Raw genomic sequence first — 15,499 nt, forward strand, 5'->3', positions numbered from 1 at the left:
AAACCAATGAGAAACCAGTGGAGAGGGGAGGAGGGTAGAAATCACAAAGGAATGGAAAAAAAATCTGCACAGGTTTATGGAGGGACAAGGAATTGACAGACAAAACTGATATTATTTTTGATACATAGAAATTATATAGACTCTCAAAAGGAGTAAATATCTCAGTCAAAAATGCCAAGAGGCATTAAAATATATTTTTATTTAAAAGAGTCAAAACATAGGTTCTGTTGCTATACATATGTAGGCAATATTTAAGCTATGCATAGATATATCTAAGAGCAAGAAACACCCGTGACTACCCATCCCTGGAACAACAGGAGGGCTGGAAAGCCTTAGGGGGCACGGCTCACAAGCAACCTCGTGTGAGTTCTCAGCCAGATGCTGAAGCTGATGGCATCTTTAAACATCTTTTATCCCCATGTGACATTGGTGTGCTTTGTCCTGCTTTGCATCACAAGTTGGAGTAGATGGAGCAAAGACTCCTAATCATTATTCCAGTCTGGAGAAAAAAACGTTTTGAGAGTAAAAAGTTTAGTTAGTTGCTCCTTAAAAAATAAAAAAATAAAAAGGTGAGTGAGCATTTTTGCCCAGTGCCTAAAGTCACTTCATGATGATGGTCTAGATGGTGGTTTAGTCAGGCTGAGAAAGGCATACTAGGAGTCTGAGGAGATGAGGAAGCTGGAGGCTATGTGCATTCAGTGAGATTTCAGTGTCTGCTTGGGGTCCAGCACCTAAACCAGTACCCAACTCGGTAACTAAAAAGCTGGAGATTACAGAGATTACAAACCACCTATTTTTTTTCTGTACCAGGACTCAGAACAAGGCCAACACAGGTTGCTTGCTTGTTTGGTGGAGAGTTGGGCAATGTTACAGGGGGGCTTTGAGACACACAATGTGAGAGTTGTCCCCCCACTACATGTATTACTTCTCATTACTTCTCAACCTTGAATTTCACCCACCATTTTAATAACCCCGTCACTTGGTCACAAGATCCTTCTGCACCTTTCCACAGGCTGATTCAGTGTTGAGTGTCCTGCATCATTTTGCATAATCTTGGAACCCCATGCTCCGAATCCTTTCGAAGGTGTTGAATGGAAACAACCCTGGGGCAGATGTCTTCAGACACTGGCCACTCGCACCTTCTCTCTCAGTCACCACCAGCCTTACCCCTAGTTTTCAGCCTGGAGAGGGTGGTCTTCCTTGTCCTGGGGCAGTTCAGGTTCTTTGAAAAGTTTTGACAGTCTGTTTTTTCCTAAATCCAGTTGCTTTTCATCACGTGGGAGGCTGATGTGAGTGGTGAATTACAGTGCAGTTACCTGTTCATCCATTTCATGCTGGAGACCATCTGAGTCTGGCAGCTGGTAGTGAGGGTTTGCTGCCCTTTACGTCACGGACATGTTCTCAAGTCCTGACACTGCGGTTTGCAATGATGGCTTTGTCTCATCACTGCTGAGGAAAATCTCTTGTCTGGGAGTACCTCAAAGCTCCTCTGATGCCAAAACATCAGTTTTACTTTTCTGCCATGGCCTTAGCTTCCCTAATCACTCCCACACCATTTTACAGCTTTTTGGCAGCTTTCTTGTCTCCAAGCTGCATTTGAAAAAGGTTTCATACTACCTTTTCTATTTGTCACACAGTTTCCTAAAAACCTGCCTTTTTTTTAGGGTCTTAAGTTTAATTTGCTAGTATTTATGAGTTTGTCTTCTGTTTTCATTTGACTACAGCTTCAGCTTTTTGACAGCTGCCTTTTCAAGTCAAGTCTTATGCAGTAAAGTATAACCCAGTACTAGTATTCATTCTAGGAACATTTAATTGAGAATAACTCCCTCCAGAAGATGACACTTCTATAGTAAGATAATATATGGAGGTAAGTTAGCTGTTCGGTAGTAAGAAATGTCCTGTAGGAAGAAATTACATTCAGCTCAGAAGAGTAAGTAACAAATTATTTGGTTTTGCAGTGTGTATACGGTACAATTGCCCAAAGGTAGGCAGCTTGGTTTTGTTTAAATACCCACTTTCTGCAAGTACTGCTGGTACCTACAGGGGTATTTGCATACCCTGAGTTTAAGTCATGAACCTGCATTTTGTGAATGGCATCTGATACAAAGGAGTTTGGAACATTATCATTTAAGAAAGACATTTGTCTTATACAACTGTCCAATATATGCCTTGCATCATAGTCTTTCCTATCAGAGACCTGTATCTCCTCTTCCTTGCACAGATCTTGTTAATTGCTTTGCTCAAAGACTCATTTACTTCAGAAGTGGACAGAGTATGTTTTAAATGTCCGAGACTTTTTTTACTGTGTTTATGCAGTCACCATTTTGTTACATTTTGGTGTGCTTTTTCAAGCAAGCTTAATTAGTTTCCACATCTGCTCAAGATGATTTTCACTACATGGCATCTTCCTTAATGCTGAAGTTTCATGCTGACATCTTGAGAAGGTGGTCTGAGGACAACTAGACATTTCTTGGGGAGTAATGCATGCATGGTAGTGAATGCAAATGCCAATGAAGTATAAAATAGTTTCATTCAAACATTCAAATTTGCCATAAAAGGGAGTTTTCCTGTAACACCACTGCTAATTGCCATACTGCAGCATCACTTGAATTTCCTGTCTTAAAAAAGAAAACAAAAGGTGCAGCTTACCACCCCTAGATGTGGTTGGCTGCCCATCAGAGACATTGTCCCATGGGTCAGCCAGAGAGCTTTGTGTCAGCACAGCCCTGCAAAGCAGTGAACCCATATCCAGGTGCATCCCTTTCCCACGATGGCCCAGCCCAGCACAGCAAGCCCTGGTACCTGGCCAGTCAAGCCTTTGGCCAGGATCAGTGTCTTTCTATACCTTCCCCTTGCAAGGTGTTCATAAACCAGGATGGATTCTGGCTTATCGCAGCTGCTCTTAGAGCTGGTTTGTCCCAGCAGAGTAGCACAATCGCTTTTAGCTCCTGCGCTGAACAAGAGCCTCTTTATGTCTGTCTGAGTGCCTGCCTTCCCTGACCAAGGATTTTTAGCAGTTTTCCCTAGGAATGCTTTAAGAGCAAACCTACAGCTCCCCTACTTAGGAGAATGCTCTTCTCCAGAGAGAGAAGCAGCTGCCACAGATCTCCCATCTTTATCCCAATGCCATTCACAGTCATATATGTCAATTTTTCAAATTGACAAAAGATTTTTAGGACAGAATAGCAGTTCTTGGACAGGCTGGCCACTGAGCTAGCTTTTCCATCTGTCCGGAGGGGCCTTGCTGTGGTGCCATCTGCAGGCATAGTGTCTGGATGCAAAGTAAGGATTTAGGAAAAGAGCTGTGCTTTTTCGGGAGCTTATGTGAAAGAGGAAACCAAGCCCTCCAGGTGGTCCAAAGGCTGCATGGCTTGTTTGCCACACTCGCTCTCCCTGTTTCCATATAAGAGCAACTGTGTTTTAAATTCTGTGATTCATTGCTTGCCTCACCTAGATACCATATCATTTTTCCAAGAATTTCAAGCAAGATTGTAAACCAGTTGAAATAGTATTTTAAAACACAGTGAACCTTTATCTGCAACATTCCCAGCAATTGTTGGTCTGTGAGCACATACTCTTCTTCCACCCCACCCCCCAGGTTGTATGAATTTGCTCATTCCCACAGCAATTTGATCATTTGATCTCAGGTTGGATAGGGCTTGCTCTTGTTAAATAAGAAGAGTTCTTTGCTCTAGGTGAATTTTCAGGCAGCTTTATCTTGCTCAGAAAACATAAGGCTTTTTAGAGGAAAAAGGTGAGTCATTGAAATGTTCCTCCTTTAAACCCAGTTCAAAATATTTGTTTTACATGGGAAAACAGGCATGTCCCCCAACAAGGTGTTTCAGTAGCCTCTCTGCACTTCCAGATTATCAAGCAAGGTGCTCGCTGGCATGCTGACAAATATGCAGGCAGCAGCACACAGGACAGCCATTCAAAGCACCCAAGCACAGCAATCGAGGACAGGATGGGACCAACCCAAGACTCATTTGTAAGCCTGACAGGCCTGCAGGCTACACCTCTCCCCAGCAGAAAGCCAGCTCCACAGGAGAGCTGCCTCCAGTTAGCCCCAGCATCAGGCAACTCCCATTTAACTCCAGAGTTACCTAAAGCTCCCACAGGGCCATTTGTGGGGTAAGCCAGGTATTGCTGCTGTCCCAGGGCTAACAAGCTGCTCAGAGTCCCAGCTCCTATCCAGAGTTAGGTTATTCAACCTTCTTATCTTTGCAAAGCAACTTTGAGTCATCACCCTCTAGTCCAGTAAACATTTAATTTTTATGCAGTCCAACCACTGGAGATAAGCAGCTTCAGGACACTGTCCAACTTACCTCAATCCTGGGAGCTTAAGTCCTTGGCTCCAGATCAGGGTCTAAAGCAGTTGGGGTCCAGATGACAGTTCCAACCCTGCCTGCCAGGGAGATAGCAACACATTACCTCTGAAACAGTAAATTGAGCTGCTAAAAAATAGAGGGCCACACAATTTTGTGCAGTGCATCACTTATCTACCCCAGCACTCATAGGTCACAGAAGGCTCAGCGCCTGCCTGGCAGCATTCATGCTTCTAGGAGGAGGTAATGCAGTCCCTGGCAGAGGGCTGACACTCACCTTGTAGAGATTTGCTTCTCAGGGGCTTAACTGCAACTGCCCCTCCTTCTGCATAGGATTAAGCCAGAATTAAGATTTAGCTACCACTATGGTAACACTGGTCTCCAACACATCCCTAGGCAGCCATTTCCTCTAGGGCAAGTTGATTCATTTTAAACAAGGTAAAAGCAAACAAAAAATCCTCATTGTAACATGAGGCAGGGGGAAAGAGAGGAAAGAAGTCCTGTTTCTTGCATTTGGTTTGGCAAAGTGGCACAATAGAAGTAATCTGCTCAGCACTTTATTCTGCGTACACCCACCAGACAAGCAAATCCAGAGAGCTAGGTGGATAGAGCAGCAGAGCTGCCTTCCATTCCACCACGGGGCAGTCCTGCAAGCACAGCACTGCACCACACCTTATTTTGCCTCACAGGCAGGAGTCTTACCTGTGGCACAGACAGCTCACCAGTCTGCGTACCACAGCTCTGCTCACTACAGCCTGGTGCTCAGCAGAGATGGGCACTTGCTGTTCTTTGCAAGTCAGGTATCCTAGGACTGCACCATGCCTATGCATGACACAAGCTGTCCAAACACCTCTTCCGGCATTTCCCATGTTTCTGACCCCTGGGTTCACAGCCTCAACGTGGTGACCACATAACACTGCTTAGGTGAGCTGTACTAGCAGTTGCAGCCAGGCTGGCAGGGCCCATCCTAAAGCAGGCACCTACATTTGCTCATTAGCCCCCACTTTCTCCCATTTCCCACTGACAGACAGACAAGGCATTTCAGATGGTGATCACTTTTATTGATGTAAGGTGGTACACAAACAGATCAGTTTCTATCAGCCTCTCCACCTCCCCCAGGCTTGGGGAGAAGTTGGAGGAGTGGGGGAGACAAGGGAACAGAACTGGCCTCTCACTGCAGGATGCAGAGCTAAGCAGTGGTGAAGAAGGGCAGGGGCTCCAACAAAGGAGAGTCCTGCTTTCCTAGGCAGCAGGGGGGCTGTGTGCTCAGCTCACTCCTTGGATGCCATGTGGACCATCAAGTCCACAACACGGTTGCTGTATCCATACTCATTATCATACCTGGGGACAGAAACAGAAGTGCTGTCAGGACTGACTCATTTCTTGCATCCCATTCCTTCATTGTTCCTGCTCCTCTGTCCCATCTCACACAACTGAACCAGGCAGCTTCTCATCCACTTCCAGCAAAACACACAGGAAACATCCCATACACCCTCCAAATAAGGGAAGGAAAAGGCTACAGTCACTTCAAATAAGCAATCTCACTCCACAGAGACTTTTTACATGTTGGAGCTGCCCTACTCAGCATGGGTCTATGTATCCCCCTGCACTGCCAAACTGGCAGTGATGAACAGGATAAAAGTCTGTAATTGGTGTGCCAGCCCCTACCCTACAGTCACCCCCACTACCCCCCCCAGGCTGTGCCTACCAGGAAACCAGCTTGACAAAATGATCATTCAGTGCAATGCCAGCACCCGCATCAAAGGTGGAGGAATGGCTGTCACCATTGAAGTCACAGGATACAACCTGGAACAGAGAGGGAATTGTAACACATACAGTTACCCACAGCCTGAGCCAGAAGTGCCCAAATCAGGATCCCAGCAAGGCTGTTCCCATCAGAAAAATGAGGCAAGCACAAATAACCACAGGCCAAGAGACTAGAGTTACTTACCTGGTCCTCTGTGTATGCCAGGATGCCCTTCAGGGGCCCATCAGCAGCAGCCTTCACTACCCTTTTAATGTCATCATACTTGGCCTAAGAGAGACACATTTAAGATGGTGAGATGCCAACTCACACAGAATGGGGGGGGGGGGGGGGGGAGGAGAAGACACATGGGAGCACCATGGCAGCAGTCATGCATGGCAGGCACTATTTTCACCAAGATCAAATCTTCTTAGGGAAGAGATGAATGCAGAGAGGGCAATTCCAGGTAAAAGGAGTTTAGAGGAAGCAGGGGCAGGTCTGGAGGCTGCTAGGGCCTCGTCCACAACACTTACTGGTTTTTCCAGACGGCAGGTCAGGTCCACAACAGAGACATTGGGGGTTGGCACACGGAAAGCCATTCCAGTAAGTTTCCTGTGAAAGATGTGAGTCACCAGGGAACAGCACCCCAGAACCCCTCTGCCAGCCCTCCATTCTGCTAGGGACAGGTCAGAGCCAGCCAGGCACCAGCTGCCACCTCCTGACACCGAAGAAGGGACAACACTCACCCATTGAGCTCAGGGATGACTTTTCCCACAGCCTTAGCAGCCCCAGTAGATGCTGGGATAATGTTCTGGGCAGCACCTCTGCCATCCCTCCACAGCTTCCCAGAGGGCCCATCTACTGTCTTCTGTGTGGCTGTGATGGCATGGACAGTGGTCTGGGGAAAGAGCACACAGCAGTAAGAACACAGCTGATGCTCTCCAGAAAAAACATCCCAGGCACCTCCTCCCCATCCCAGGGGACACAGGGAGTACACATGCTTTTCCTCTCACATGAGGGGACCTAGGGATAGGGCACCCTCCTGAGCAGCAAGCTCCAGACCTACCATAAGACCCTCCACGATGCCAAAGTTGTCATGGATGACCTTGGCCAAGGGCGCCAGGCAGTTAGTAGTGCAAGAGGCATTGCTGGAGAAGAGAAAGACTCATCAGAGGCAACACATCTACAAACGTGAGATGAGACCCCATGCAGCTGGTGAGAGCTTCAGGCCAGAGAGCATCTTCCCCTCTCCTTACCTGACAATTTTCAGAGACTTGTCATACTTGTCATGGTTGACACCCATCACAAACATGGGAGCATCAGCTGAGGGGGCAGAGATGATAACACGCTTCGCGCCACCCTTCAGGTGAGCCTGGAAAAAGAGGAGGAGATTAGATAACCCAGAATCCCTCCAGCAGCTCACTTCTTCAGACAGCCTCTTCTCCCTCCCAGCCCCATTTCTTCCCCATCTTGAGCAACTCTGTACACAGTGGTGTGCCCCACAGGCAGGAGCAGCAATATCCCTTCTCCTGTGTGCCACTGTGGCATACCCACCCCAGCCTTATCCATGGTGGTGAAGACACCGGTGGACTCCACGACGTATTCAGCACCAGCATCTCCCCACTTGATGTTGCTGGGGTCACGCCTGAGGAGGGACAAAACTGTTAAGGGCTGTTCCATGAGACAGCTGCTTTCATCCTCCAGAGGGGCAAGAAGGAGAGATACTTACTCCTGGAAGATGGTGATCGCATTCCCATTAATCACAAGTTTCCCATTCTCAGCCTTGACAGTGCCCCGGAAGTGACCATGAGTAGAGTCATATTTGAACATGTAAACCTAGCAAGAAAAGAGGGGCGAAGGTCAGGCACCCCGGCTGCCATCTCCCCAGCCCTTGTTCTGCCTACGCCACAGTCTCAGCTCCCCACCTCCTCAGTGACCTTGTCCAACTGCTGCACTGTACTTGGCTCTGCTGAACCTCCCAGCCCTGTACCTCTACCCCACACCCGGTTTTCCTGGGAAGCTACTAGAACAGAGCCAGAGAAGCCATACTCAGAACGACCTGAAGAGAGCACTGCAAGGCAACTCACCATGTAGTTCAGATCAATGAAGGGATCGTTGATGGCCACCACTTGGACCTTGCCAGAGAGGATGGCAGCCCGGGTGACCAGGCGGCCAATGCGGCCAAATCTGAGAAGAGACAGACATGGGTGAGGAGGAGCAACAGGGAACCTGACAGGCTGGGCATGGCCTGTTTCCTTCCCCCATGATCATCCACCACGCCCCATCCGGCAGGGCAGGAGGGAGCCCAGCAGCCGCATCCAAAGGCCGAGGTGCCTCGGTTAAACATTAAGAGCGACCCCCACACCAGAAAGGTCAAGCGCTAAATTTACTGAGGGCCCCGGGGATCCGGTTACTCCTCGGCCCGGCGGGAGAAGGTCACGTTCCCCAGGCCGCCGCCGACACACAATCCACCGGGCGACCTTTCAGTGGGGGGCCACAGTCCGCCGGCGCGGTGCGGGGACCCCCGGGGAGGCCGGGAGAGGCAGGCAGCGGTAGCGCTTCCGGGGTGAGTCACCCCGAATCTGCAGGGGGAAGTGACTCAGCAGCCCGCCCTGCTCCGGCCCCTCAGCCCGGCACGGGGGGGGGGGACGGACGATGGAGCGGGACTGGCGGGGCGCACAGCTGCCCCCCCCCCCCCGCAGTTCCCCCTGTGCCCTTGAGGCGACCTTGCCCCCCCCCCCCTTCCCTCACCCCCCCGCCGGGCGCCTCCTGGTGCAGCAGCCCAGCCCCAGCACTCACCCGTTGATTCCGACTTTCACCATCTTCGCCTCTTCGGGATGTTCCTGCGGGCAGAAACCGCCGGTGAGGCGCCCGGAACCGGCCACCGCCCCCGGCAGCCGCGCCTCGCCTGCCCGCCCCGGGCACCGTTAACGCCTCACCCACCGCCGCAGGAAAGGGAGAGAAAAAAGGGATGCACGCACACCGAACCCGCCACCCCAGCAGATTCCCCTCCCCCCCAATGCCTCACCGCCCCCCCCACTCAGCCGGCCTGCCCCTCCAACGCCTCACCACCCCCCTCATTCCCCCCGCCTCCATCTTGCGGCGCACCGCTCCGCACCGCCTTTGTGCCCGCCGGCCCCGCCACCACGCGGCCCCGCTCCGTCCAGAGGCTACCGCCCGCCGCCGCCCCCTCCCCGCGGCACTGGCCCCCGGTGGTGGTGGTGGTGGTGTAACGGTTCCCCCTACCGCCTCTCTCTCCCGCTGTGTATCTCCGCCCTTCTCCCCCGCCTATTACCTGCTGCCCGTAAGCCGCCCTGGCGCACAGTGAGAAGGCGGCGTAACGCTGCTCCGCCGCCCTTTATATCCACGGAGGGGGGGGGGAAGGGCTGGGGCCCGCCCCGCCGGGCCGACGCCGAATGGGAGCGCGGGGGCCGGGCCGGGCTACGTGCGCCCGCGCTGCGGGTGCGGCTGCCTCGGCAGCCCTCCCCCCCGCCCCCCGCCCCCCACCCCCAACACAGGCCCCGCGCCGGGAGGGGTGGGGGGTCCGCAACGGTCCCCACGGAGCGGGGGGTACGCGCTGCACCTTCCCTCCGAGCCACCTCTGGGCGGGTTGGGTGGTGATGGTGGTGGTGGTGGTGAGCCATGCCCCGGTCCCAGAGGAAGCCGGGTCCTTGTCCTGCGGCGAGGAGGTGTCCCCAAGGCAGGGAAGGGCGGCTGGGCCCCTGCCTGGGGAGGCGGGAAGGGCCCCCAGTGATGGCCAGAGCGGGGCTGCCTTCTTGGGACTCGCTGCCGCCAGCACGCCGGGGGGTGGTGTGCGCTGCTTTCACCTGGTAACAAAGGAGAGCCCCCCGTGGGCTGCGCCCCTCTCCTAGCCTGCCCTGCTCCCCCCAGCACGGCGGTGAGGGCAAAGGGGCCGCAGACATGCGGGGGACACCCCGAGGGAGCAGCAGATCCGCAAGCGTCTCCCGTTCCCCCCAGTGCTGGGAGGCAGTGGGTGCTGGCTGGGAGCTCTCTCACCCCCATGCTGGGGACCCCCTGCCTGTCTGGCTCCCTGGATGGGTTTAGCCAGTCGTGCTCTGGATGGAGTCGCTGGCCCAGCTACCTTCCTGGCAGGCCATGCACTGCAGCGTGAGCACCATCTTAATGAGGCACTGCGGCACTACTGCTACCCGTGGGACGTGACGGCGGAAATCCTGCCCGTCCGCTGCCTCGGCCCGCCTTCGCCAGCTGCCTGCGACGAGGGAGTGCTCTCTGCATGGCTGCTGCCACTGTCCAGCCTGCTGCCCCCATGCGGGGCTCCCTCTCTGAGCCGTGCCAGGCTGCATCCCCCCGGTTTGGTGCAGGGCTTTGCACAGCCCAGGTGCTGTGGGACAAACCCATGTCAGGCGCGAGGCCCAGAGCGTGCCAGAAAGCCTCCAGCCCTTTGGGAGGGTGTCCTGGAGGAAGGTGTGGGAATGCTGTGGATGTAGATCTGGGCTGCCAGTGGTGTTGGAAGCAGGCCTGCCCAGGCTGCTCGGCTGAGCCGGGCTCCAGCTACGCTCTGAGAATGAGGGAGGAGCAGGCTGGGGGAGCCACACAGGTACCAGGGCAGGGGCCAGAGAGGGGTCGTGCAGCTCGAACGTAACCGAACTCTCCTTATACTGCTGCTATTCCCGGTGGTGCCGAGGGGCTGATGGCTAAGTTTAGCCCCGGCTGAGGTTACGACCTTTTCTTAAAGGCCAGAGGATGATGGCTCGTGTGGTACCGCGGCAAGGCTGGAGGGGTGCAAGCCCCTGCCGGGGTTCGTGGCACCCCGGCCACAGCCTGCCGAGGGGGGCTCTCGGGGGCAGCTTCTGCACAAACAGGAGGCCCCTGTGTTTGCTCTGCAAACACCGCAGCGCCGGATCGGGGGGCAGAGTGCGGCTGGGATGAGCCAACACGGCCCTTCTGCCCCCCCCCCCCCCCCCCCGGCCCGCGGTCGATAGCTCACCCGCCGCCGCGGCCCCGGCAGCGCCGCGCTGCAACCGCACGTGCCGCCCGGCCCACCCGGAATGGCGGCGCGCACCCAATATGGCCCCGCGTATGCGGGCGGGAGGCGGCGGACTCTGCCGCCATCTCCCGGCCTGGCCCTGCCGCCGGCCCCTCGCCCCGGCACGGTCCCCCGGCCTGAGGGCAGCCACGGCCTCTCGGGAGGCGCTGCCGCCGAGCTCGGACGCGGCGGTTAGTACAGCTCTGTTTAATTAGCAAGCGAGTCCTCAAGCATGAAGAGGAGGGAGGGGGCTGCCGGCGGAGCAGGGGTCCTGCGGCAGAGGGGCAGCCGCAGAGCCGGGCAGCTCCTCCTCGCACCGCCGCACCGAGTCCCCGCCGCCGCCGCTCTCCCTCGCGGCAAGGGCTTCATGCTTTCGTCCGCCGGCGTGCCGTGCTGGTTCCCAAGCCGGTGCTGCAGGTGCCTGCGTCTCCTCCGGCTGTGGAGAAGCAAGGCTGGTGAGCTGCCCAGCAGCGTGCAGCCTGTGTGCTTTCGCGCCCCGGCCGAGCCCCCAGCACAACCCCGGTAGCACAGGTGGTCCTGCGTCCCAGCCTTCGCCCCAGCTGCAGGCAGGTGGTGGCCCCACAGCCTGCCCCGCTGCCCCCATCCCGTCACTCCTGGTCCTCCCCGCCATCTGTGCTCTCAAGTCTCCCCTTACTTCTCCCTGGCCTGCTTGTTCAAGCCCTCACTGCTGGCCCTCTCACCTTGGAGCCCCTCCAAGGCTAACACCCCAAACCGCTGAAGGTCCCGATCCGGTCCAGTTTCAGCCCAAAGCAGCCCCTGGGCACGGCCTTCCAGGCCCAATCTCCAGGCAGTGCCCACTTGCGACTGGCGAGGGTCTTGTGCCAGAGAGAGGGACGTGCAGCTCTAGCCCCAGATGGGAGGAAGGGGAGGGTGGAGGAGAGCAACTGAGGGCCAAAGCTGGACCCCTCCTTTCTGTCCTCTTCAGCCAGTGTGGACTCAGGCTCCAGGGGCAGCAACTGGGAAAGGAGCATCTGGGATAAACAAAGAGGCAAGGGGAGTGAGAGCGAAGTTGCTTGTGCTTCTGGCGATAAGCCTTGTACCCCCTTGTACCTCACTGCCCACACCTTCCCTAGGGCTTGGGCAGGACATAAAATGGTGCCTGCACACAGGCACTGTGCCTGTGACATTGCATCCGGACACACAGAAGGGCTAGACCAACAGCTCCTGCAGTCTGAAATTATTTTGCTGCCCAAAAGAGCAGGCAGGCAGCTGCTTTGAGCCTCTGCCTGAATGCAGATTGCCCTGCTCTTAAACTGTCCCCCCCCCCCCCGTACTTGCAAGGTAACTGAGGCTTCAGTCCTTGCTCCTTTTGCTGGTGCTGAGCACCTCCATGTGCTCGGGATGGTGTGTGGCATTTCTTTTTTTCCAGAGGGCTGGTAGGGGGACGGACCTGACCCAAATACCTGCTGCTAAAGATGAGGGGGAGGCAGGAGCAGCATCACTGCAGGAACAGGTGTGAGGAAGGGGGGCTCCCCATCTGCTGGGAATCCTCTAGGTTATCTGTGCAGGCAGGCATGTGCAGATCACACACCCCCGGCACTGCCAGCAGCCTCTAGCTGTAGGGAGTCAAGGGTCAGGAGGTGCATTGGGCACAGCGGAGGCATGGCATGGCTGCCCGGGGAAGCAGCCTGCAGTAGCCATTCCACATCTGTTCCTCACATGCTTGCTGTGCTAAAGCTGAAGATGCCTTTGTGCAGCTCTTTTCAGTTGCGAGTTAATTGAAGCAGACACGGGCATCTTCAGTGAGGAGTGAAAGCGGTGAGTCATAGTAGGATCAGTCTTGTGATTTTAGTTCATGTCCTAACTACTTCCCTGTAGCTTTTCCAGGGTGACGTGAAGGCAAGGTATTTGGGCTCAGGTTAGGGTTTGGGTAAAAGGGAGCTGGGTAGATGTGAAAGCCAAAATATTATTGCTGTAATTGCTGAGGGTAAAAGATTCACCCAAGTGAAGAATTCCTTAGCTGGCATCCTGACAGGGGCTCTTGGCCCTAAAGAGGGGCTACTGGGGGGTAGTACTGAGCTTAGGAGTGAAAATCCTGACCTAACAGGATGAGCCTTCCCTCTGAAACTTAAGAACCAGGACACTGAACATGATGAGGGACACAACTGTAATTTCTGGTGGCTGCTGACACAGGGTGGAGTTAGACAGGGCTAGTCTCTTTACTGTTAAAAGCCTCTGCAGGCAACATGGAGAGTCCCACAGGCAGCCTGCCCCAGACCAGAGAGCACTAAAAAGCTTTTGTCTGTCTGCTCCCTTGTGGTGCTGGTGCTCCTTAGGAGTTGGATTATAAAGATACAGTCACCCTAGAGCTGAGGCTGTTGAACTGAAGGGGTGGGAGCAGTGAGAATAGACAGCAGCCTCCGGTAGCTGGAATTTGGGCCCCCCACTTATTCCAGGTTCAAACACGACCTCCCCAAATTGCCCCTGCTACTCCTGAAACCTCCCTCAGCTCTCTCCCAGACCTTCCTACCTGTAGCCTCTGTCCTGGTAAGGACACAGTCTGAACGCTGGCAGAGAGCAGAACTAAGAGGAGGAAAAGCGAGCAAGGCCACGACTGGAGCCCCAGCATCATCTTCTTATCCCAGGGCTTGTGAGAGGCGAGGCAGGACCTACGGCATCTGTGTCAGATGCAGTCCCTAGCCCCTCTTTGCCTTTATAGCTTTGGTTCTGGCAGGCACCTGGCCCCCAGCTCTCTGCTGAACTACCCCCCGGAGCTCCTTAACCTTTCAGCCCTTTTGTCCAGGGTGATATATTTCAGGGTGAGCTCAGCAACACCCCTTCCTCTAAAGAAAAAGGACACAAAGGTGTTTACTGAGTGTCTAGGAAGACAAATGTGAGTTGAGCTGCTGCTGGCCAGGACCTGGAGGTATCTGTCAGGGTCAGGAATGGGGTTACACTTTGAAACACATCCCAAAGGAGGATCTTGAAGGCTGCATTGTATAGCGATACTGAACATACTCCTCGTAGGTGGAGTGCTGTTAATGCTATTTCTCTAATGAGTGTGAGCATGAACTAGCAGTAGTTGCACTGCTGGCTGCACAGAGCTGACACAAATTCAGCTCTGTGACAATACAGGCTCTCATTTTTAATATTTATATCTTGGTGAGCTGGTTGGCCTGGGAATGAAGAGCTCTTGCTGCAGAAGGTGTGTGAATTCCAGCACTAACTCTACGAGATTTGTAGCGGTGTCGGGAGCATGGGTCTAGTCCTAGCGGGCATATAACTTGCAGGCTGGTTGTCCTGAGTCACTCAACATACACCATCTGGAGGGCTGGGCTGAGTTTCCAGAGGAACCAGCACAGAAAAGAGCTTGTCGAGGCTCAGCTTGCACTTTCTCAAGCTCAGGCGCACAATGGAAGTGGGATGGCGACGAGCAGATTCCTACCTCCTAAATCTTCTGGCCATTAGTTCCCCCACTTTGTTTACCTCTCCCATTTTACTGTAGTTTCTCACCAGTTGAACAAGGCAATGAGGTCACTGTTTGGAGACCAGGGTGCAGAAGTCAGCCTGGGTGTGAAGACAGAAACTAATCAGGAAAGTTTGTCAGGGGAGAGGAATGGGTGGACTGTACCCCCGTACAGGATTAGTAGTGGGTGTGCTGGCTGAGTTTAGTAACACCTTAAACTCTCCTTTCTTCAGTATTGTTGCACAAAGCAATTGGGTCAAAACTGGACAGGCAGTGTTCTGCTGCCTGCTTTTGCTTATTTTTTTGAAGGAAATAAGAAAATTAGAAAAAAAAAAGTCTTTTGCAGAGATAACAGAAGTCACAGTTCAGATACTTGCCCTGTCTTTCTTTTCTTCCTTTCCTTTCCAGCATTTTGCAGTTGCAGTTGCAGATTTGTGGGTCCCTTTCTTCTCTGCCCAAAGTGTCAGAAAGTTTTACAAACCGTTTTGCATCCAGTCCATGAAAAGTGAGTGTGGGGCTTCAGTCTGGAGCGCTGATGCTGGAAGCAGGAGAGACTTTGCACATGTGGGGGCATCCAAATACGTTAGCTCCACCTGATTCCTGTGATCCGTCGGTGGTGCTGGTTCCAGAGCAATGCTCTGGTGATCCTCTCTGCCAGTCCCCTGTCACACCCTAGCCTGGGCCAGCTATCCAGGGCATGCCAGCAAATGGAGGGGCTCCCTGGGCCCCTGGCTATGAGCCTCGACCAACACATTTCATGGGGGACAGGATTACTTTTGTACTAGCCTTTTAAACCACAAAGCACAGGTGACTGCTGGAGAGTCATGGGATGTGCTGTTCACGTGGGCATTCAGACGGGGTGCCTGTGCACAAACGCAGTGCGGGATGTGTGCACACAGCCAGCCCCTCCATGCACTGGATGCGGTAGGGTATGGAGCTTTGTGGTGTGAAAGTTTTAGAGGGGTGGGAAAGAGAGGAAGGAGGATGGGAAGTGA

General features: G+C 53.8%; 2 protein-coding genes across 3 annotated transcripts; both read right to left on the reverse strand.

Moving 5' to 3' along the window:
• Window positions 1-5,364: 5,364 nt before the first annotated feature.
• GAPDH (glyceraldehyde-3-phosphate dehydrogenase) lies at window positions 5,365-9,460 on the reverse strand. Its single transcript, XM_072880346.1, has 12 exons — window positions 9,365-9,460; window positions 8,869-8,912; window positions 8,157-8,256; window positions 7,799-7,905; window positions 7,624-7,714; window positions 7,326-7,441; window positions 7,136-7,217; window positions 6,816-6,967; window positions 6,603-6,681; window positions 6,277-6,360; window positions 6,034-6,131; window positions 5,365-5,666 (listed from the first exon to the last, which is right to left on the reverse strand). The coding sequence occupies exons 2-12, from the start codon at window positions 8,889-8,891 to the stop codon at window positions 5,597-5,599; spliced, it is 1,002 nt and encodes a 333-aa protein (XP_072736447.1). The 5' UTR covers window positions 8,892-8,912; window positions 9,365-9,460; the 3' UTR covers window positions 5,365-5,596.
• A 1,924-nt stretch (window positions 9,461-11,384) lies between these two features.
• LOC140646671 (C-type natriuretic peptide 1-like) lies at window positions 11,385-13,667 on the reverse strand. Of its 2 annotated transcripts, none has more exons than XM_072851000.1 (3): window positions 13,569-13,667; window positions 11,779-12,069; window positions 11,385-11,513 (listed from the first exon to the last, which is right to left on the reverse strand). In XM_072851000.1, the coding sequence occupies exons 1-2, from the start codon at window positions 13,665-13,667 to the stop codon at window positions 11,797-11,799; spliced, it is 372 nt and encodes a 123-aa protein (XP_072707101.1). In that variant the 3' UTR covers window positions 11,385-11,513; window positions 11,779-11,796. The 2 variants fall into 2 exon arrangements, with proteins under 2 accessions (XP_072707101.1, XP_072707109.1); XM_072851008.1 differs by lacking the exon at window positions 13,569-13,667 and adding an exon at window positions 12,502-12,590.
• Between the last annotated feature and the right edge of the window lie 1,832 nt (window positions 13,668-15,499).

Source organism: Ciconia boyciana, chromosome 1 (genome assembly GCF_034638445.1).
Source record: "Ciconia boyciana chromosome 1, ASM3463844v1, whole genome shotgun sequence".
Lineage (NCBI taxonomy): Eukaryota > Metazoa > Chordata > Aves > Ciconiiformes > Ciconiidae > Ciconia > Ciconia boyciana.